Source organism: Coregonus lavaretus (assembly GCF_964263955.1).
Source record: "Coregonus lavaretus genome assembly, chromosome: 15".
NCBI lineage: Eukaryota > Metazoa > Chordata > Actinopteri > Salmoniformes > Salmonidae > Coregonus > Coregonus lavaretus.
Genome location: NC_140002.1, coordinates 33,531,779 through 33,556,523, shown reverse-complemented (window position 1 = coordinate 33,556,523; position 24,745 = coordinate 33,531,779). Strand labels below are relative to the sequence as shown.

The window sequence follows — 24,745 nt, the reverse complement described above, 5'->3', positions numbered from 1 at the left end:
TTTTCAATGCTTTTGTGTCAATATTTTTTATTCAACCAAGTCAAAAGTGCTGGGGCAAATGCCTGCTCGCCACACGTTTACCGTGCTGAACTCTGCAGCGGGATAGATGGAAATCGCAACACAATGGTAAAAATGAAGAAACATAACCTTTATTTTTGAGTGGCGGGATTGGGCTTCCATATAAAACAGCTCAACATCTCAACTCCCCGGTGAATTATACCCACGTTTTCAGTCGCAATTTGCTTTTGCCACATGAAGCCTAATGATTTGCATGATATTTATAAAAATTAAGCATGGTTTGTTGTAATGTTGTAAGGTAGGCCTACTGTACTTTTATATTTGTATTAGAGGGGTAATCGTTCATTTTTGATAGGCTAGCGTTACTTGGTGAAGAGATTTTGTTAGCTTTAGCTAGCAGTAGGCTAACTGTGCTTTTGCCTTGAAGCTAAAATGTAATAAGTGTAGAGACAAGAAAAGAAACCCTTTAAATGGGAATGGAAACACATTAGGAAGTAAAGCTAAGCAAAGAGATTCCACCCGCTAATACTAAATGTGCATTTAACATAGAAACATCTCTATTTTTAGGATATGGATATTGAACATCGTTTTTTTGAGGTATGGGTAGCGCCATCTTGAATTGCCATAGTAACGACTGAAGCCAATGCGTGCGTCATTGGCAGGATTGAGCAAATTGTGAGTTTTGTTAGGGGACTGAAAGTGAATGCTACCACCAGGAGGTGCCTCACCTCCACTGGACCTGAAAGATTTCTCACAACGTTGACAGCTTTGTCACTGAGATCAGGACAAAAATATAAAGGTAAACTGTTTTTATGTTGGTAATTATAATATTTACATTTTAGAGTATTTTTTTCCCTGATTGATAAGATGAGTCTATGAAATTAACTTTTGATAACAGCCAAAACGCTCATATTGACAATTTGAAAAGCATTTGTTATTAGTATTAGCTAAGAGCTAAAATTAACTGGCTAGTGTCTGATTCAGACAGCCACAAGAAAGGGCTGCTGCAGAATTGCTATTTTACCAGTAAAATGTATGATACCCATATAATTATTAGCTAGCTAGATAACTAGCTACATAGCTAAATATCTGATTAGGTGTCTGTTTATCTGTGATATGATTCCTAAAAATAGTAAGCCTGCTGGCTGTTGATAGCAAGAATGAATGTAGCCTAAGCCTGAAACCTAACCCTTATGATGATAGCTAGCTAATAGCTATGACTTTTGAAAGCTCAGGATGGTAGTCAGCTTGGTAACTAAATCCTCCTGGTCTAGCTGGTAAATGTCAATGATGTTTCCTTGTTATGTACTATTAGGTCTATGTATACTGTATATTAGGTCTATGTTTTTAAAATTCTCTCTCTCTCTGTAGGAGACTGTGGTGGACTGTCAGCTCTCAGACCTTTGTGGGGAGGACGACACTGTAGACATGTCACCTGTGCACCAGGCAGTCAATAGATGGTGTCAAGGACAGACAGGGGCTGGAGAGACTGGACAACATGCTGCTGAGGCTGCAGACCGGGCAAAGGGACAATCACACCCACATTCACACCCTCACCCTCACAGTCTAGGTGAGCCTAGGTGTACTTCAATGTACTAGAGGACTCCTCTAGAAATTGTTGGCTTTGTTATAGGAAAGATGGAAAGGAAGATATGGCGTGGTTTGTTTTAGTTGCACCAGAATGCGAGGGCAAGCAGTTATGCATTGTAGGGTACCAAAATTATTTTAGGTTGTGGTACTCCATTGAGTGTGACTCATTGCAGACATAGGCACTAGTAAAGTGACTCCTAGTCTTCACCCAGTAGCTCAGATTGTCACTGATAATTTCATCTCTTGCATGCTTTTAATTTGTTCCCATTCTGACTCCTCATGTATTAGGCAATAGGCAAATTGATGTTGTAAAAGCCAATTATTGTTATTATATGCCGTATTCTTATCATATTTTGTAATTCCAATTTCGATGTAACTTGCACTTTGTTTTTTAGGCTTGAGTGAGACAATGTATTCCCCTCAATAAAGTTATTTCAATAAAGTTCTTCATTTATTGATATTATATTACTTGTGCATGTCTTTCCTTATGATATTGTAGCGGTTTCAAAGACCAAGATTGGAGGACCGTCCACTGGTGATGAAGTGTTTACTCTGTCTGTTTTGAGATTGGTATGTCAGGAACGCTGCCGAAACATGACAGTAATAAACCGGTTGAACCCTTCACCTGGACTGGTGGCGTGTGTTTGTATGTGTAAACCCTGCCTTACAAAGATCTTGGTGCCGAAACCGCCACATTGGTAGAGAATGCGGGCAAGGCAGTGAGGATACACATACAGCCACACCAATTTTTTGGGGGGGTTATTTAAGGATAGACAACCATGGAAGATCTGTTGAAGCAATTAGTCACTTCCAATAACCTGCAACAAGAAGCCAATCGGCAGCAAGCGGAAACCAATCACTTGTTATTGGAGGAACAAAGGAAGTGTCAACTGCAGATGAATATGGACTGGCGAAAGATAACTGCTGAAATCACTGCGGTGAAAATGGCTCAACAGACCGCTGGTCTACCCATTGTGGCCACTCGGTATCTGCAGAAAATGACGCCGGATGATGACGTTGAGGCTTTCCTCAAGACATTTATGCGCACGGCAGAACGAGAGGCATGGTCACAGATAAAATGGGCTGGAATACTGGCTCCATTTCTTTGTGGGGACGCACAACAGGTGTGGTCTGATCTGGAAGCAACGGAAGCCAATGACTATGACACACTGAAGAACGAAATATTAGCACGGTTGGGAGTCACTGTCTCTTTGAGGGCACAGCAGTTCCACACTTGGACATATCAGCCCGAGAAGGCACCCTGGTCACAGATGTTTGATCTGGTCCACCTAGCAAAAAAATGGCTAGAGCCCGCAACCCTCAGTACTGGGGACATCGTGGAAAGAATAGTGATTGACCACTACATCCGAGCCTTACCTTACGAATTAAAGAAGATTGTCAGCCTGGGCAGTCCCACCACAGCGGACGGAGTGGTGGACCTCGTTAAGAGATGTCGAGCAACGGAAGAACTACTCAAACCCAGTCGGCTAAACAGAACCACCCAGGAAAACGGAGGCCTCAAAGAGGAGGAAGAAAGACATCTCAACTGCAGACTCCCCGGGTTTGGAAAGCAAGAATCCAAAGAGCGGATGGGGAACGTGGGCGCCAGTACCCAGTTTTCCAAGCTGAAGCAAAGACGAGGAATAAAGGGGTGGATACCGACCCCCAGGAGTGCTACCGTTGTGGTGATATAGGACACATCGCATGGAACTGTCCCAAGAAGGAGGAATTCATGCAGGTCAACATTTCCAATATACACCACTGCCATGTCATTTCTGCCCATGTCCAAGCCCACCGCCACCCACCGTACCTCCGTCGGGTACAGTCCAAGGGAAAGGAGTTGATGCTCTTCTAGTCTCTGGGAGCATGGTCTCCCTCATCATGCCTTCACTATTAACCCAGCCGCTGAGGACTACCGCTCCAACCATGAACATCACCTGTGTACACGGGGACACCAAAACTTATCCAACCGCAGATGTAGAGATGTCAGAGGTAACCTAGGGTTGATTGAGAACCTACCATATCCCATGCTACTGGGTCGCGACTGTCCATATTTTCAAGAATTGTGGAAAGGACTACCGGACAAAGGAGTTGGCTGTGCCAGTAATAGGGCATGCTAGGTACCATTTTACATTTTCCAGTGAAAAGAAACCACTACCAAAGAACTCCCTGACCTATGAAAGGAAAATTATCAATTTGGTACTTACCTGCCCGACTCCCGTAGCCGACACTCGAGTTCTCCTGGGAGAAGATGGTGAAGCAAACGACGAAGAGGCAGGAAATCCAGTGGGGATAAATGGGCCAGAAATGGTGGAAGAGGAGGAACAGGAAGCGCAGGGCGAGGGGCCTGGAAATTCTTATGCCAATGAGATTTTTCCTCCCAAGTTAACACAGTATAGGGGAAGGTTTGGTACGGCTCAGCTGGAAGACCCCACACTACAGAACGCCAGACGGAATGTCAAGGTAATAGATGGTGTACCTGAAAATCATGCTCATGTACACACCTTTCCCCATTTTTCCATGAGAAACAATCTCTTATACCAGGTGACGAAGTCCAATGACATCACAGTGGAGCAGCTGTTGGTTCCAACCCCTTTTCGGCGGACAGTGCTGAACCTGGCCCATAGCCACTTGTTGGGAGGACATTTACGGAGAGAAAAAACACAAGAACGGGTGTTACAACGCTTCTTCTGGCAGGGGTATATGCGGATGTGATAAGCTATTGTCAGGGGTGTCCTGACTGTCAGAGAACCTCACCCCTCCCTGATTTTACGAAATCCCTTAATCCCATTGCCAGTGATAGACACGCCATTCAATAGAATTGCTATGGATTTAATTGGACCCATACCACGGTCGGCAAAAGGTTTTCAACATATACTGGTCGTAGTGGATTATGCCACCAGGTATCCCGAGGCTATTCCCCTGCATAGAGCCAACACCAAGAACATCGCTAGAGAGCTGCTACAGATGTTTTCCAGGGTAGGTTTACCCCAAGAGATCCTGTCGGACCAAGGTACAGTGTTCATGTCCAAGGTGATGAAAGATTTATGTAAATTGCTTCAAATCAAACAACTGTGCACGTCTGTATATCACCCCCAGACAGACGGCCTAGTCGAGAGATTCAATAGAACCCTGAAATCCATGCTCAGACAGACCATGGAGCGGGATGCGCGAAACTGGGACCAGCTGCTGCCATTTTTGATGTTCGCCATAAGGGAGGTAAAGATAGACTTCAGTACTTTCGGCCACTTCCTCTTCTTCCGAGAACCTGCTGGAAGAGATTGCCCTTGGAGATGTATCGCCGTCCCAGACCTAAGAGTTACATGAGTTGGTTATAGAAAATAAAGATGTGTTTTCTTCCTTTCCAGGACACACCCATCACATCCAACATGATATCATCACGCCTCCGGGGATAAGGGTCCATCAAAAACCTTACCGGATGCCAGAGAGCGGCAATAAAACAAGAAGTGGGGAAGATGTTGGAGCTGGATGTCATTGAAGAATCACACAGTGTGTGGTCCAGCCCGATAGTCCTGGTGTCGAAACCAGACGGTACAGTACGGTTCTGTAATGACTTCCGTAAGTTGAATGCCATTTCGGAATGTGATGCTTATCCCATGCCAGGAATAGATGAGATGATTGAAAGACTGGGAAATGCCCGGTTCATCAGTACACTTGACCTAACCAAGGAGTATTGGGAGGTTCCTCTGACCCCTGCAGCTCGTGAGAAGACGGCATTCTCCACTCCAGATGGTCTGTTCCAATATGTGCGATTGCACTTTGGGCTTCATGGAGCCCCCGCCTCGTTTGAAAGGCTGATGGACCACATTCTGCGCCCACATCAATCCTATACTGCAGCCTACCTGGACGATGTGATAATCCACTGCCACACGTGGGAGGAGCACCTAATCCGATTAACAGCGGTCCTTGACGCCCTTTAGCAAGCAGGCCTCACGGCCAATCCAATGGAAATGCACGCTGGGGGTGATTGAAGCAAAGTATCTGGGCTATTCCATAGGGCGAGGGTTGATCAAACCACATGAGAAGAAGGTCGCTGCGATCCAGGATTGGCCTCGACCAGTGAATAAGAAACAGGTACAGGCTTTCCTAGGAATAACCGGTTATTACAGACGTTTCATCCAGGATTATGCAATCATTTCGGGACCCCTGTGTGACCTGACCTGGAAGGCCAAACCTGCCATGGTACAGTGGAACACTGCGGCCGAAGAGGCATTTCAGAAACTGAAAACGGCCTTATGCACTTGCCCCTGTGTTGTATTCACCGGATTTCTCGAAACCTCTGATTGTACAGACAGATGCATCGGACACTGGAATTGGAGCTGTACTCTCGCAGGAAGTGGATGGAGAGGAACATCCTGTGCTGTACATTAGCCGTAAGTTGATTCCCTGTGAAACCAAATATGCAACAGTGGAAAAATAGTGTTTGGCAATCAAATGGGCTCTGGAGTCCTTGAAATATTATGTTCTGGGCCGCTAGTTTGTGTTGATGACAGATCACGCTCCCCTTACCTGGATGAAGCAGAATAAGGACACTAACGCCTGGATCACAGGGTCTAAGGCACTGCATCGCAGTGCTAGCTGTGCCACTAGAGATCCTGGTTCGAATCCAGGCTCTGTCGTAGCCGGCCGCGACCGGGAGACCCATGGGGCGGCGCACAATTGGCCCAGCGTCGTCCAGGGTAGGGGAGGGAATGGCCGGCAGGGATGTAGCTCAGTTGGTAGAGCATGGCGTTTGCAACACCAGGATTGTGGGTTCGATTCCCACGGGGGGCCAGTATGATTTTTTTTTTTAAATAATGTATGCACTCACTAGCTGTAAGTCGCTCTGGATAAGAGTGTCTGCTAAATGACTAAAATGTAAAATGTAAATGTAATCACCCGGTGGTTCCTCAGCCTCCAGCCTTTCCACTATCGGATCGTCCACCGTTCGGGTTCTAAACATTGTAATGCTGATGCCATGTCTCGTATGCATGCCATGTTTTCTTCAACCGCTCTGACCACAGGGTCAACGCTGAGGGGGAAGGTATGTAGCGGTTTCAGAGGTTGTGTGGTGGATGGACATTTTGTGCCTGCGAAGTTTCTTTATTTTTTGGCTGCCTGGACCACGGACAGCACTGTGAAGTATTCCCCAGAGGCAGGACCATGGACAGCTCAGGGGAAAACTTCTAGACTGCAGCAGAACAGCCACACCTGTCTCCAGTTGTAATCAGAGCCAAACTGCAGACAGGTGAAACCAATCAGTGCCTCTACTTAACCGCGCCCTGGGTTTTCTTTCTTTGTCTTTTCTTTGACCCCAGCAGGTGAAGGAGTAGGAGGTTATTGGGGAGACAGAACGTACGGTGGAGAAGGAGAATTAACTGAAGAAAGGAACTTATGATTTCAACATGGATTGAACCCCCAAAGACCAAGATTGGAGGACCGTCCACTGGTGATGAAGTGTTTACTCTGTCTGTTTTCAGTTTGGTATATCAGGAATGCTGCCGAAACCTGATAGTAATAAACCGGTTGAACCCTTCACTTGGACTGGTGGTGTGTTTGTATGTGTAAACCCTGCCTTACAAAGATCTTGGCGCCGAAACCGCCACAATATGTAAGACTAAATGCCATTTGTAATATGTTTTGGTGCAGGTCTGTGTTTAATATACAATCCATATAAGAAAGTATCTGATAATGGAACATTCCATAGAATTCTAGAAAAATGCCACCATTCACTAAAACGGTTATAACTCATTCACAGTAAAACATATTACTATTCTGATTTCAGATTTTCAAGCCTTACAAAATAAGGAAGACCCAGAATTCTCTTAGTTATTCTCTATCTTCATTATGAAGTTGTGTAAATGGCAGTTGTTTGGGAAAAAGTGTTGATTTCCGTATAAGACACATTTTCACTGGTGTTTTTTCTTGACTGATTACCATTTGATTGATGTGGCGCTATTGTATGTCATATAATTTGAATGGGCTGTTTCTCAGCTTTCAAAATATGTATCATGTTTTCGTATATGGTTTGAAACCAGCAAATTTAGCTAATTAACACACACAGATTTCATGGTCTTTAAGCCAGTTTTGGGATTCAGACATTCTTGGGAAATCCAACGCCAATTATGGCGAGTTACAGTTAGCTGGTGTTCTAAAGCCTAGTGTTTCCATTCCCCTTTAATTGTCTTCACATGCTTTTGAATTGTTGCGTTATTCAAGAGTGTAATGTGGTTTTGTTGCAATAATTAAAAGTGTAATATGGTAGATGCATGAATAGTTGCTTGCTTAACGTTAGCTAGTAGCTACCTGGTTGAATCGTTTGCAATGCTTAGCCTCCTGGCTAGTGGCTACTGTGACATTTACAGTACTTTTGAGCTGCGAAGCAAGAACGTCAACCGAACCCGCTCTCAGCTCATGACATTCCCGTCTCTAATGTGAATAGAAAATTGTACAGTGGGGAGAACAAGTATTTGATACACTGCCGATTTTGCAGGTTTTCCTACTTACAAAGCATGTAGAGGTCTTTCTATCATAGGTACACTTCAACTGTGAAAGACGGAATCTAAAACAAAAATACAGAAAATCACATTGTATGATTTTTAAGTAATTCATTTGCATTTTATTGCATGACATAAGTATTTGATACATCAGAAAAGCAGAACTTAATATTTGGTACAGAAACCTTTGTTTGCAATTACAGAGATCATACGTTTCCTGTAGGTCTTGACCAGGTTTGCACACACTGCAGTAGGGATTTTGGCCCACTCCTCCATACAGACCTTCTCCAGATCCTTCAGGTTTCGGGGCTGTCGCTGGGCAATACGGACTTTCAGCTCCCTCCAAAGATGTTCTATTGGGTTCAGGTCTGGAGACTAGCTAGGCCACTCCAGGACCTTGAGATGCTTCTTACGGAGCCACTCCTTAGTTGCCCTGACTGTGTGTTTCGGATCGTTGTCATGCTGAAAGACCCAGCCACGACCCATCTTCAATGCGATACATGGCCCCATCCATCCTCCCCTCAATACGGTGCAGTCGTCCTGTCCCCTTTGCAGGAAAGCATCCCCAAAGAATGATGTTTCCACCTCCATGCTTCACGGTTGGGATGGTGTTCTTGGGGTTGTACTCATCCTTCTTCTTCCTCCAAACACGGCGAGTGGAGTTTAGACCAAAAAGCTCTATTTTTGTCTCATCAGACCACATGACCTTCTCCCATTCCTCCTCTGGATCATCCAGATGGTCATTGGCAAACTTCAGACGGGCCTGGACATGCGTTGGCTTGAGCAGGGGGACCTTGCGTGCGCTGCAGGATTTTAATCCATGACGGCGTAGTGTGTTACTAATGGTTTTCTTTGAGACTGTGGTCCCAGCTCTCTTCAGGTCATTGACCAGGTCCTGCCGTGTAGTTCTGGGCTGATCCCTCACCTTCCTCATGATCATTGATGCCCTACGAGGTAGGATCTTGCATGGAGCCCCAGACTGAGGGTGATTGACCGTCATCTTGAACTTCTTCCATTTTCTAATAATTGCGCCAACAGTTGTTGCCTTCTCACCAAGCTGCTTGCCTATTGTCCTGTAGCCCATCCCAGCCTTGTGCAGGTCTACAATTTTATCCCTGATGTCTTTACACAGCTCTCTGGTCTTGGCCATTGTGGAGAGGTTGGAGTCTGTTTGATTGAGTGTGTGGACAGGTGTCTTTTATACAGATAACGAGTTCAAACAGGTGCAGTTAATACAGGTAATGAGTGGAGAACAGGAGGGCTTCTTAAAGAAAAACTAACAGGTCTGTGAGAGCTGGAATTCTTACTGGTTGGTAGGTGATCAAATACTTATGTCATGCAATAAAATACAAATTAATTACTTAAAAATCATACAATGTGATTTTCTGTATATTTGTTTTAGATTCCGTCTCTCACAGTTGAAGTGTACCTATGATAAAAATTACAGACCTCTACATGCTTTGTAAGTAGGAAAACCTACAAAATCGGCAGTGTATCAAATACTTGTTCTCCCCACTGTATGTACATATGATGTAAATGGACATTTCGTCCCGACATCTCTATTCAGTGAGAATAAGACCATGATTTACAGCATTTTCCTCACTGTCAACAAAATGTATGCAAAAGATGCCCAATTAGCGGGAGGGATGGAGGCTTCTTCTTTTCGCAAATGGTGCTCAAGTTCAGAACGTCTGTCAGTCAAAACCCATACAGCGCTGTGAAGTGCAGAGCCTGAGGTCTGACGTCATGTATAGCATGTTACTGTACAGCCACTGCGTTCCAATTTATCGTTGCCCAAATCTGCCATTTTCAAGCTGTATTACGGGTACGCGTGTAAAGTGCTACTCAAGGCTGGTTTAGCAACTTTGCATTGGTGCGTATTTTTATCCTGGCCATGCATTAGCCAAGTAACCTATGAATAAAGGGGTTTAAATGGTCTACTGAGAGTGCTTTGAAATATTTTGGAGGATTTTGCCCTCATGCTTTTTCATGATCCACAATTCACACAACTGCAAACTTCATTTAGCTTCTTCAAGAAGGCTATCCATCCACGTTTTCAAAGAGCGCCCCTCATCTGATTACCAGACTTTCTCCTCCAACTATTCAGTCCTCCTGTAATGCCATATCAACGGCAGATTTTGCTGACAATGTGCCTCGCACATAGGCAATGATACAATTAACAGGAGCCTAGTATTTATAGATGTGTGAATGTTATGCGTGAAGACATTTAGGCCTACGTGTGCACAGTGCCATGATATCATGCTTCTGATCCCATCCTACAGTATTTAGAAATATGGTTGTTGTTTTTAAAAACAGATTTCTTGTTTTTCGTTTCATTTGATTAAAAACCAGGCATAGCCTCCCCTCCCTTCCCCTCAATGAAGGCTGTTTTTTGGGGGTCCTGCCCAATGCAATCGCCAAATAGCAGCCTATCAATAAAGGGTTTGGCTCGTGAGACCGCTTTGATATAGATCTTAATCACCAAAGCTTTATTAAAACATCAAATTTGGGAGCAGCAAAACAGTGAGCAGGCATCCCCTTTATCATTATTTTAGCCTGCTCCCGTTATTATTTTGGATGTGCGTAAAAGCCTCCATACTCTACCTTAATATTATATGCCCACGGGGAGCAATTATAGAGCCTGTAACTGTATTAAGACATAACCTATTTAAAACAAGTTTCGTTTTGAATTTGATTAGAATTATTCACTCTCTTTTTTTAAACGTTATCAATAGTTATTGACAACGTTTGGCATGTCCATGACTCAGACATGGCAGACATAATGCAATTTACTATAGGCCTAGCCCCTATATCAGTGTGAATGCTATGTTTAGCAATATATTTTCATTTTGAAGCCATGCAATTAGGCTTCTTACAATGTGGACTGCAAACATGTTCAACATATTTAGCAAAGATGGGATAGGCCTACATACATTTTGTTATTTTGTTTCTGTAGGCTATTTTTAACAAACTAGCCTATAACATACTAACATTCAAATTGGAGTTGATGCCAACGCAATACATAAAAGACCGTAAATACACAACTTCAAGCAACCACATATTTTGTCATGGAGCACGTTCTGATTGGTCAGTGAGGGGTCAATCCTCGACACACCTACAACTTGTTTATTCATCAAAACCCACCCCTTTCGCGCCACCGCCAGCTACTGCGCCCAAAATTCCGGTTGTAAAAATAGCTAAAACTTTTTGACACACCCCCGAACCTATAGTGCTACCACCAGCGCTAAGATTTAACATTGCGTTAGGTTTGTTAAAATAGAGCCCTCAGTGATGTTGTGGTTTCCTGGTGTCAGGTGTGATCTGGTAACTATGAGTCAGACTAAATAAAGCTCAGGCACAGACGGACAGCTGTTGTTTTGTCCTAAATTTAGCATAGAGGCTAACCTCAAATGTAAAATCATCAGTAGTCTCAGTGACCGTTTGTTTCAAATCCAGTAAATCATTGTATGTTCATTGTACTGTATCATTGTACTGTTACAGGTAACTACCAAGATAAAGGAAACCCCAACATAAAGTGTCTTAATAGGGCGTTGGGCCACCACGATCCAGAACAGCTTCAATGCACCTTGGCAAGTGTCTGGAACTCTATCGGAGGGATGCTATACCATTCCACAAGTGTTTTGTTGATGGTGGTGAAAAACACTGTCTCAGGCTCCGCTCCAGAATCTCCCATAAGTCTTCTATTAGGTTGAGATTGGGTGACTGAGACGGCCATGGCATATGGCTTACATCATTTTCACCACTCATGCCCTGTGGATGGGGGCATTGTCATCCTATGGGGGCATAGCCATGGTAGCCAAAATAATGGCCTGCCCAGCATTTCTATAAATGACACTAAGCATGATGGGATGTTAATTGCTTAATTAACTCAGGAACCAAACCTGTGTGGAAGCACCTGCTTTCAATATACTTTGTATCCCTCATTTACTGAAGTATTTCCATTATTTTGGCAGTTACCTGTATATACAGTAATGATAAACTTCAATTATAAGAGCATTTAATAATGAAATAATTGTATACACAAGCCAGGCAGGTAAAGCACATACAGAATAATTAAGTAGACGGATGTTCTTTGAAGCTGACAGGTTAATGTAGACAATAGTTTTGCTTGCCAACTGTAACTGTTGGAGAAATTCAAATGTATTTTTAAAATGTATCTGACATTGTTGCATATTTCATGTTTAATGTGTTGTTCTGCTTTCCTCATGTAGCTCATCGGTCTCACCTCCAGCATCTACTTTACTCAATGTGAAAGAGGAGGTATGATGTCCTGTGATTTCTTCCCCCCCCTACATTTTGGTAGACAGAGGGAGAGTAATGGTTTGACTGAGCTACTGCAGAAGCAATTTAGAGCTAGTTGAGATAATAGCTCAGCTTCATACGTACAGTATACCTGGAAATGTGTTTGAAACACGTTACTGGTTTGAAATAGGCCTTTCTAAGCTTTTATGAACTCATTTGGCCCATAAACCAGAAGTAAATGCCAGGGTCCTCTCCACATTTTGTTTTTTAAATAGATTTTGAGAAAACAATTTACTTTGCCCTTTGTGATCAAAACCACTCTTTATTTCCCCTTAGAATTTAAGTTGATGAGTCTGTTACCATGGCCTCTACTCCTGTCACTGACCTGTGGAACTTCAGTGAGTATCTGGACACATACTGTACTGTAGTGGAACAAAGGAAACAGAGTGCTCTCAGAATGACAGCACTTTTGTCCTGTCAGTGGACACCCTCATGCTTGTTGCTATAAGGGACCCAATTAACATGTTGTTTAATTTGTGATAAAGGAGCTCCAGTATAGATATAAAAAATGATCTGTTTATTAAAGGATGCCTTTATTTGTCTCTGTCTGATCCAAATCTTTTGAGATTTTGGCAGCTGGATCAATATTTATACATTATATGGGATCAACTCTATAATGAGGTAATGTTAACAAAATGAATCCTGGTCGAACCGGCTAGTTCCAGTATCCAGTTATTTGACTTTCAAACTGCTCGAAAACAAGCTACTTTAGCTACCTGATACCATTTGGAATTCACATACATGTAGGCTATATTGTAGTACCCTACTGTAACAGGTTGAAGTGAAAGCAAGTGACTCGGCTGTAGCGCAATATTGTTAACTACTGTAGTGTCTTAAAGCAAAACTGAGAACAAAAGGTGCAGATTCTAAGTCTCAGTTGAGTTATATGATATAACTGTTGAGTCTACTCCTTCTGTTCATGATGACCTTTGATGAATTGAAACAGACCACAGGAATTCTGATGTGCTGAATAACATAATTAATTTGGTTAAGCTTAAGGTTAAAGTCCTACTATACCAACCATGAAAGCAAATAATGATAAGTAACAAATAATTATCCACTCTCTGTCACACTTTGTTAGATGTATTTCACTTTTAGAGAGAAAGTGTCTCTGACAAAAAAATCACAACCATTCCCATGTTCTTAAGAACCCTTAAAGCTGGAATCCGTAAATTCGTAGCGGTGAAACTGCCATGTCCATTTGCGATATTACAACAACAACGACACTACTTCAAACAACCCACACTGTTTTTTTCCCTTGGACATAATTGCACACGCAATAGAACAGCAGAGTATGTACTACGAATTGTTTTTTACCATGATGCTGGATGCTACTCTCCTCCTCTTCATAAACAAAACAAAAACAAATAAGAAATGCGCCTGGGGGCGACCATTGATGCTGTTTCACCTTATGCGGATCTCAGCTTTAAGAACTCTTAACCAAATTATTTTGGATAGTGGAAGCCAAATTACCACTGGTTTATTTGAATGATCAGTAGTCCTAGTTTTTGCCATTGTTATTTTGTTGAAACCGTTTGTTGGCATCCCGCCATTTCCATTTGGGTACTGTCATTCATACAACACTCCAACATTAATGTTTACTTTGGTCCTACTTATGTAGTGTCACGTATGTAGTGTTACTAAGACCATCATTTACATAGTAATTACATTGGTAGGTACTGTACAGTGTACCTAGTGTGGGTACACAACCTACATAGTACCAGCAACTGTTATACTGGTTTGTGGCTTGCACCGTTTCAAAGACTTGCAAGTTAATTCACAATGGAGATTACGGTGTCATTTTAAGAACTAATTATATTATGAGGGGAGGTTTATGCAAAGCAAATATGTATAAAAATGTCAACGTGTGATTAAGCCACAAACGCCTATCACAGTTGTGAGGACTGTAATTTACCTACCTGTAATTACCAACTTTAGCAACACTTACTATGAAGGGAAACCATTTTATCTAACATGTTTCTAACCACCTTTTTTTGCACTTTAAAAAATATATATTTTCTATCTACATTGGGATAAATTGTCTTTATTGATTAATTTAATTAATTAATTAATGTTTCACTTGTTAAATGTTGTGAAAAATGTGAATAAATATTTTAAGCAGTAATGGGAAATGCTAGGAATCCTGGTTTGTGTGGAAGGTGATGAACATTTTATTTTGTTGTCTTCAATGATTTCTGTCTTAGAATATTTAGTGAAAGATTGACAGCGCAGTTAAGACCTTAAAATTGAGTCTCAACTCCCATTTTATTTCTGTGAACATTTGGACGATGTATGTCTGACCTGCTTGATCCTGTCTGTAATTTGTTTTTACAGGAACAACAACTGTATTCATCAGTTTTTCTATGAAAATTGTATCCTGTCATTTCTTAACTAATTTTCACATTTTCCTTTTCTTTATCCCTTGTATGTAAGAGTTTTTCAAGAAACATTCCACATGTAGCAGCATGGTTAAGGAAAACATTGTGAAAAATAAAGTAAAACATTTTGTAAACTTTCCACTCTGTCTCAATAACAATGAAATGTGTGATCAGAATGGTTAATAAGTGGAGCAAAAAGGAGTAGCGTGGTCATATCCACCACTATAACACACAAAAAAAACGATAACTCAGATGCAGGGCAAGATAATACTGTATAAAAAAAGAGGCCCACACACTGTGCTGCTCCCAAATGACCTTTTAAGAAAGGATTTATTTAAGTCAGAATTTGAGAAAAGGGAGACTTAGATGAACAGTGGCAATGATAATTGTAGCAGTACAGCTTGGTACTGTAGCCTGCATAAAGCCATTATCTTAGATATTGCACTGAACACGTGAATATCATCAGTCTCAAATATCAACTGGCCATTAGCCAGGTCCTTCCCACAACATGTTTTCAATTTTGACAACAGAGTTCTGATAAATTAAATGGTAAAAAGTCACACACATTCCAAAATATACATGGCCTTGACAAGTTCTCAACTTGAAAAAATAAAACAATACTGATAAGTAGTGTTCACCTTAGAAAGTGGTGAAAGAAAACTAATTATTTAAAGAGCAGGATTGTATCAACCAAGATTCCTCTCAGAGTTTTCAGAATGTCAGGGAATCATTTCCTTAGGAATCCAGGGGAGCCTGCTTCTATTTTTAAAGGTCCAATGCAGCTGTAATTATCTCAATATCAAATAATTTCTGGGTAACAATTATGTACCTTACTGTGATTTGTTTTCAATTAAAAAGGTGAAAAATAAACAAAAATATATTCTTAGCAAAGGGACATTTCTCAAACAAAAACTTTGCTAGGACTGTCTGGGAGTGGTCTGAGTGGGGAAAGGAAAACCGAAAACTAGCTGTTATTGGCAGATAGGTTTGAAACTCTCTTTCTTATTGGTCTATTAACTGATTTACCACCTGGTTATGTCACCAGGCAGGCCAAAACTCCATCCCACCAAAAGAGGATGAATTTTCAGGTGGTCTTTTCAAACAGCTCTTACACTAAAAGGGCATTATCATAATTTTCACAATTTCACAGTATTATTCCAACCTCATAGTGTGGATATATATATTAAACACATGAAAATCACGTGTTTGACTGCACTGGGCCTTTTAAAGCATACTCATAATAAACTGTTAAATGCTCTATGGTCTTATCAAGAAGGAATTAACAAGATAGATTGGATTCTATTATGTTTTTGCCAATTAGAAGATCATCTTACTTAGTAATTGCCCTAAGGGGACAAGTTTAATTGAATTGAATTGAATTTGAAATGGGTCATTCTTGAATTGCGGTGGCATTTGCGTCCCTTGGCTTTGCAACCGTGAAAAGCACTTTAAAATTACAAATAGTTACAAATCATACATGCTTTTGTTTATATTGACATTTTTATCAATGATAAAACATAATGCAAGTGGTTTATATTGGAAAAATTTGTGCATTGTTTCAAGTACTTAGGAGAATCAAATTGGCTTGTCCCAGTAGTTATGAGTAGAGTTGTAGTGACGTGTGTAGTAACTGATAATGTAATAACTGCCAATAATATAATAGCTGCAAAAAAGGTTACTAACGTTTGCATTTATAATGTAAAAAATGCTGCTCTTGTAATAAATAATGTACTAAATATGCTGAATGCATAATGTAATAACATTTTTTGCGCATACTGTCATAATTATGACATTATGTGTTGATTATTACATGAAAAGGTGGGTAAAAAATCTATAGTGTAATAACTTCAACAAATAATGTAATAATAACCTAAAATCACTCTCTTTCTTTAATGGCATGCAGTGTCACCCACTTGACACTTGAGGAACACTTTTCATTTGCATCCATTGCCAAAACAGACTTGTTTGACATTGCAAACATCCAGTGTCGTCAAGAAAGAAATACACAACTTGCAATCATGTGATTAGCCAAATTCCAAATTCAAACTCCTCCTTATCCCAGGATTGACCAGGCTACTGTCTCCACACAGTAGAAAATTAGTTATTCAGCAGCGCTTGCTGCAAGCTGTGGTGAGGCAGTGCGTAGCCCCACAAACACCGCCTTAAGTGTCCCCACCAACACAACCAACACCACCCCTATGACCGTCAGAGAGGAGTATCCCCAGATGGCTAACTTTTTTGTTAATTTTAGTTTTTCCAAATCCCCAATGGATAACCTTTTAGTTAATTGTTAGAATTGTGGAGAAAAGTTTGGTTGTGTTTTATAAGATTAATATTTGGGTTCAATAAAGATTTTGCTTCATTAAAGATTTGAGCACAAGTTAAAATAATGCCACACTTGTTGAATAAAACTGTGATTGTTAAGTGTGCCAGTCAAAAGTTTGGACACACATACTCATTCAAGGGTTTTTCTTTATTTTTACTATTTTCTACATTGTAGAATAATCGTGAAGACATCAAAACTATGAAATAACACATATGGAATCATGTAGTAACCAAAAAAAATTGAAACACATCAAAATATATTTTATATTTGAGATTCTTCAAAGTAGCCACCCTTTGCCTTGATGACAGCTTTGCACACTCTTGGCATTTTCTCAACCAGCTTCACCTGGAATGCTTTTCCAACAGTCTTGAAGGAGTTCCCACATATGCTGAGCACTTCTTGGCTGCTTTTCCTTCACTCTGCGGTCCAACTCATCCCAAACCATCTCAATTTGGTTGAGGTTGGGTGATTGTGGAGGCCAGGTCATCTGATGCAGCACTCCATCACTCTCCTTCTTGGACAAATAGCCCTTACACAGCCTGGAGGTGTGTTGGGTCATTGTCCTGTTGAAAAACAAATGATAGTCCCACTAAGCGTAAACCAGATGGGATGGCATATCGCTGCAGAATGCTGTGGTAGCCATGCTAGTTAAGTGTGCCTTGAATTCTAAATAAATCACAGACAGTGTCACCAGCAAAGCACCATCACACCTCCTCCTCCATGCTTCACGGTGGGAACCACACATGTAGAGATCATCCATTCACCTACTCTGTGTCTCACAAAGACACAGTGGTTGGAACCAGAAATCTCAAAGGACAGATTTCCACCGGTCTAATGTCCATTGCACTTGTTTCTTGGCCCAAGTAAGTCTCTTCTTCTTATTGGTGTCCTTTAGTAGTGGTTTCTTTGCAGCAATTCGACCATGAAGGCCTGATTCACGCAGTCTCCTCTGAACAGTTGATTTTGAGATGTGTCTGTTACTTGAACTCTGTGAAGAATTTATTTGGGCTGCAATTTCTGAGGCTGGTAACTCTTATGAAATTATCCTCTGAAGCAGCGTTAACTCTGGGTCTTCCTTTCCTGTTGCGGTCCTCATGAGAGCCAGTTTCATCATAGCGCTTGATGGTTTTTGCAACTGCACTTCACTTCAAGTTCTTTACATGTTTTCGGATTGACTGACCTTCATGTCTTAAAGTAATGATGGACTGTCGTTTCTCTTTGCTTATTTGGGCTGTTCTTGACATAATATTGACTTGGTCTTTTACCAAATAGAAGAGCAGCATCACTCATTCTTTTGATGAATCATGGTAGTGCTTGAAGTGGAGGTGGGATTTTAACCAGAATTTTCATAGTGGTTCTGTAGTGGGGATGGTCTGAATCAGCTTATATTTTAAATAAACTGAGTAGCTAGCTAGTGCACACAAGATTTGCTTCTGGGTTCAGAGATTTTAGAAAAATATTAGGAAAGTTAACATGAAACAACTACAGTATGTAAATAAAAATAAGTTCACACACACACTACATTTTTAATCGTTTTTAATAATATGCAAAGGAACACAAACAAACAAATCCCGATTTACACTAAGACCTACAGTGGGGAAAAAAAGTATTTAGTCAGCCACCAATTGTGCAAGTTCTCCCACTTAAAAAGATGAGCGAGGCCTGTAATTTTCATCATAGGTACATGTCAACTATGACAGACAAATTGAGAAAAAAAATATCCAGAAAATCACATTGTAGGATTTTTTATGAATTTATTTGCAAATTATGGTGGAAAATAAGTATTTGGTCACCTACAAACAAGCAAGATTTCTGGCTCTCACAGACCTGTAACTTCTTCTTTAAAAGGCTCCTCTGTCCTCCACTCGTTACCTGTATTAATGTCACCTGTTTGAACTTGTTATCAGTATAAAAGACACTTGTCCACAACCTCAAACAGTCACACTCCAAACTCCACTATGGCCAAGACCAAAGAGCTGTCAAAGGACACCAGAAACAAAATTGTAGACCTGCACCAGGCTGGGAAGACTGAATCTGCAATAGGTAAGCAGCTTGGTTTGAAGAAATCAACTGTGGGAGCAATTATTAGGAAATGGAAGACATACAAGACCACTGATAATCTCCCTCGATCTGGGGCTCCACGCAAGATCTCACCCCGTGGGGTCAAAATGATCACAAGAACGGTGAGCAAAAATCCCAGAACCACACGGGGGGACCTAGTGAATGACCTGCAGAGAGCTGGGACCAAAGTAACAAAGCCTACCATCAGTAACACACTACGCCGCCAGGGACTCAAATCCTGCAGTCCCAGACGTGTCCCCCTGCTTAAGCCAGCACATGTCCAGGCCCGTCTGAAGATTGCTAGAGTGCATTTGGATGATCCAGAAGAGGATTGGGAAAATGTCATATGGTCAGATGAAACCAAAATAGAACTTTTTGGTAAAAACTCAACTCGTCGTGTTTGGAGGACAAAGAATGCTGAGTTGCATCCAAATAACACCATACCTACTGTGAAGCATGGGGGTGGAAACATCATGCTTTGGGGCTGTTTTTCTGCAAAGGGACCAGGACGACTAATCCGTGTAAAGGAAAGAATGAATGGGGCCATGTATCGTGAGATTTTGAGTGAAAACCTCCTTCCATCAGCAAGGGCATTGAAGATGAAACGTGGCTGGGTCTTTCAGCATGACAATGATCCCAAACACACCGCCCGGGCAACGAAGGAGTGGCTTCATAAGAAGCATTTCAAGGTCCTGGAGTGGCCTAGCCAGTCTCCAGATCTCAACCCCATAGAAAATCTTTGGAGGGAGTTGAAAGTCCGTGTTGCCCAGCGACAGCCCCAAAACATCACTGCTCTAGAGGAACATCTGCATGGAGGAAAGGGCCAAAATACCAGCAACAGTGTGTGAAAACTTTGTGAAGACTTACAGAAAACGTTTGACATGTGTCATTGCCAACAAAGGGTATATAACAAAGTATTGAGAAACTTTTGTTATTGACCAAATACTTATTTTCCACCATAATTTGCAAATAAATTCATAAAAAATCCTACAATGTGATTTTCTGGATTTTCTTTTCTCATTTTGTCTGTCATAGTTGACGTGTGCCTATGATGAAAATTACAGGCCTCTCTCATCTTTTTAAGTGGGAGAACTTGCACAATTGGTGGCTGACTAAATACTTTTTTCCCCCACTGTACCTGACACAATTCATATCAATAGCTGGAAATGGACAATCAATTTACAGATTACGGGTGTGTGTGTGTGTGTGTGTGTGTGTGTGTGTGTGTGTGGGGGGGGGGGGGGGGGGGGGGGGGGGGGTCATTCTTAAATAATGACACAAGTTGTAAAAATACTATAAACCTCCAAATATTAGGTAACACCATTTTGATGGTCAGAATTGCCTCAAATATCTTTAAGTTATGCAAGTTTGCACTTAGGAATAAAAAATTAAAATAAATCACTAAATACATACATCGTCAATACTACAGATGGTAGTCAAAAAGCATTAACAATTGATTTCCCAATAACTATTTTTGTTTTCAGTTACATGTACACAAAGTCATTGTACCATTTACACAAAACCAGGTTAATATAGTTTATAAATACATACAGCTATGTCCATTTTGACATTTGAATATACTTGTGATGTAATTGACTTGTATATACCATTTTTCATACCAGCTTTACCACTAATAACAACAGTATGAAAACATCAATTCTACGAACTGGATTTTTTAAAATACATTTTGTCATTATGATTCAATGTTGGTCTACCATGGTACATTTAAAGTAAAGTACATTATGTCAAGTCGTTTATTGCTTGGCAGAGCAATCCTGTTCTCCAAGTCAATCTAAAAAGCATGTTGAAAAAATAAAATATGATAAACAAAGCAGTCATAGTATGATTACTAGGTGTATAAAGAGAAATAGCTTAATCTTTGTGATAATTTTCTTAAATCAGAGACAATTTTACCAACTAATTTAACTCAGAATTTAACTCAGAATTGAAGTTAAGTAATGTGGGCTCAGTATGGTAGACACAACTGCTGATAATTTTTACAGACAATTGAAGAATTTATACTTAATCTAAAATAATATATGATACAAAATATCTATGCTTTTTAAGGCAAATCTATGCCTTTAATATTGAATTACTACTCATAGAGATTTTTCTTTTGATTTAAGGTGCCTGATTTGGGATGTTCTTTTGAGGAAAAGCCTGTAATGAGTATATTTTCTTATCAAGATGATTAACAAAGGAATATGCCAATACCAATGTACAGTATGTGCCCATGGCTTTTACAAATTGTCATCTGATGTATTAAAACATTTTCGTATCAACATTCAAATTAACATTTTTATTGCTTTTATGTAGGCATAGCCAATGTCTCTACGACAAGAAAAGATCAGATGTTTTCAGATGGGCAATTGTAACCTAGGGCCGAATTCAATTAAATCTGCCATAGCAATATTTATGCAGTATCCTTGTTTACACAACTGCTGTCATGCACACGTGTCTGAAAACTGGAAGCACCATCCTGTGGGGGGAGTCTACCAAAACCATTTTGCCATTTTGTTTATAAGGGAAAAGGTATGTTTAGATATGTGCTACTGCTTGAATATTGCAATGCGGTTTGATTTAATTGAGATCCATATTATTGCAGTACATTTATAAGAATTATGGTGGTCAACAACTAAAGTTCCTCACAACACAAGTACAACAACAACTTGAACTTACATTTTTACAAATGCATTTGATTATGGTCTCAATTGACTAACGGTAATATGCGTTAAAGGATTTAAGTCACAATGTATACAGTTGATTTTGATCTTTATGCACAAGCTATTGAATAAATATATAACAGCACTATACATTTACTGGTTTTCTGCATGCCCAGGATAGACTGGAGTTCTAAAGCTTCTATTTTTGCATGCATCACATAAATGTGTCTGAGAATGAGTGCAATTGTTGTGAAGGATGCATGTTATTGCCATTTATGGTGATAAAACAACAACAAAAACTACTGCCGTCAAATTATCTCTTGATTCATCCCTGGATATTTTTATGGTGTCAGGCATAGAAAAGTGCAATCAATCACTGCTTTAAATCTGAGAAGCAATTGTATTGTAACACTAATTGATTACAGTAAGTGCTAGCTGTTGTAGGTTTGATGTGGTCTATTTAGGGACAAATATTAACAGTCACTTTTGTTCTATAAAGCACTTTCATCTTGGCCTAGGTTTCAGTCTGGAGTCATATATTCTAATTAAGCAGCTATGGTGTTGTTATAAATGGGTAAACACCTGCAAGTAATTGCATAGTGCTTGTGGCTGTCAAACGTAAAGTGTATTCTGACAACCCATTCTTTCCACAGCCTATTTAGACCGTCAAGTTGCTTCCCAGCAAATTCCATTTAACATTACTGGTTCATCCATTCTTGAACCACCATTTGTTCAATCAGATGTTGAGGCCATGAAAATGTGATATTTCTGGAGTTTTGCTGTTTTCCAGATATTTCCATGAAGATTTCAGCATTTTAAAAGCATTTGATTACATTCTAAATATGATAATGCATTTCACCTAGTCTAAAATATGAAACAGTTTGATTTTATGTAGTAATTTAAGATCCAGTTGGGATATAAAAACAGACAGGGACTATCCCGTGCTATCCTTGAATCCCACAGTTTAGCACCTGTTGCCATTTTTGTTGAGGTATCTGACCAAAAAGACCACACTCACTTTAAACATTGTTTGCATGTAATGGATCTCATGACAGAGCTTTTCTTTATTGTTTTTGTTGTTTTTCACTACTTTTCTAAACAAGCAAAAGTACAGATTATTGTATAAAAAGGCATGTTTTGGTATAGTAATGGTGTAATGTCAACATGTTTTGCTAGTGCAGAGAAGACAATGTCCCTGTTCGGCACTTAACTGCAAAACCATAATGAATCATCAAGAAAAGACGATGTCTTAATCAGAAATAATGTGAAAAAAGCTGAACTATTTGACTTCACTCAATCTAAACTAAAGAAATGTTAACATGCTTTTACAAGTAGAATGGCAGATGGGAGATTACTCTGAACACAATAACAATCATAGTTGCACTGAACTTGCCAAATATACAACTACTTCACGGTTACAAAGGGACACATGAATTTGGCATGCATTGATTTCAATAAAGATTGAAGCATTCTAACATCTACAAACACATGGAGCATGAACCTCTGTACGTTCTGATGATGAACTAAATAATATTCAGGCCATGTTAAACCTTATAAGAGCATTTTCAGCATTGAGAGATTATGGGTATGTTCAGTTTGACCAACTAACTTGGTCGCCTGAAACTACATGAAGAGACAAAATGTACAACCAAGTTGTAGCAGGTTTAATACTATATCTTTATAGTATACTTTTAAAATACTCAATAGAGAGATCCACTGCACTAAATATATCTGAAAAGTTATTATTTGCAATTGTCTCACTCTGTGTGTCTGTAATTAGTAAGTCCCTTTTGGGTGAATTATTAAAACATTTCCCATAAACAGATGAAATTATGACGGTACCATTAGAATATATTGTTTATTCACTGCCTAAATAGCTAGCAAGAAAGTTGTAAGTACTGTACAATACATGTAGTGATGTATGCGTTGTATTTATATATATATATATATATATATATATATATATATATATATATATATATATATGCAATTTAGCTAGTAAATACAGATAGACTACTGTGTATGTATGTGAGTATGTTGCAAACGACTAATTCCACGTTCCTTTTGGTAGTTGTTTTTTAAAATGAACATAGCACAATCTCATGAAAGTTCCAAAAGTAAAGCTATGCATAGATATGTTCAACGATTTCTGCATTTGTTAGTTTTATTATTTCGTTTTATTAGTTTTATTTTCATTCAGTCAACGGATGGTATTCTTCTGTTTCTTACATTTGACATAACCCCACTGGTCTTGTGTGATATTTCTTCTTGAAATACAGGACAGATAGGGCCGTCAACAAGGTGACACTTTGCAAATCTTGACATAAATGCTAAAACCTTGCTACCTATTTGAGAAAATTATCTCAATTATGTCTGATAAGCGGCTAAACTACCGTAATTATGTAATGATTTAAAAATGGTACGTTGAGCTATTCGATGAAAAAAAAAGAAAAGGAGCTGAGAGAGAAAACAATGGCAGGGAAACCCTACAGAGCTTTGGCTGAAGTATATAGAGGCAGCTTGGATCGGATCAGATTTTCTCAGGATGATGGCAAATCCTGCTACTTGCTACTTGTGGAAAAGGATTGGTTTGGCCAAGCCTGCCAGGATCTTTGGCACATGTACTGAGATTATCTCAGCAATCATCTCTGGAAAGCTGACCTTGGTGGGCAGAGACTGGGCCTGGATAAACAGATCAAATGTAAACTGCTGGAGTTTCCTCACGATCTGGGTGTTGGAGAGATGGACAGAGACAATACAAAGTTACAATTCTGTCACTTCAAATGAACATTGGGAAACGGCGGCACTGTTTAAGACGTCACCTCATTTCACCTTTACATTTTCGTCCAGGCAGGCTAACGGATTTTGGCAGTTGTGCCTTCATCAGAG

At 40.1% G+C, this 24,745-nt stretch overlaps 2 protein-coding genes across 4 annotated transcripts in view; one reads left to right on the top strand and one right to left on the bottom strand.

Annotated features, from left to right (window-relative positions):
• Positions 1–13,778, top strand: part of LOC311142470 (oligophrenin-1-like) — a 43,078-nt gene extending 29,300 nt beyond the window's left edge. The window contains exons 23-24 of one of the 2 annotated variants that reach the window (XM_084178119.1): positions 12,338–12,386; positions 12,705–13,778. In XM_084178119.1, coding sequence (XP_084034245.1) covers positions 12,338–12,386; positions 12,705–12,716 — 61 coding nt within the window. In that variant the 3' untranslated portion in view covers positions 12,717–13,778. Of the gene's footprint in view, positions 1–6,926; positions 7,146–12,337; positions 12,387–12,704 lie in introns of those variants that run through there. The other variant, XM_084178120.1, reaches the window with a different exon arrangement.
• Positions 13,779–22,146: 8,368 nt separating this feature from the next.
• The window catches only part of LOC311142469 (androgen receptor-like), an 81,421-nt gene continuing 78,822 nt past the window's right edge, over positions 22,147–24,745 (bottom strand). For both annotated transcript variants that reach the window (XM_084178118.1, XM_084178117.1), the window contains exon 8: positions 22,147–24,583. In XM_084178118.1, coding sequence (XP_084034244.1) covers positions 24,425–24,583 — 159 coding nt within the window. In that variant the 3' untranslated portion in view covers positions 22,147–24,424. The remainder of the gene's footprint in view (positions 24,584–24,745) is intronic.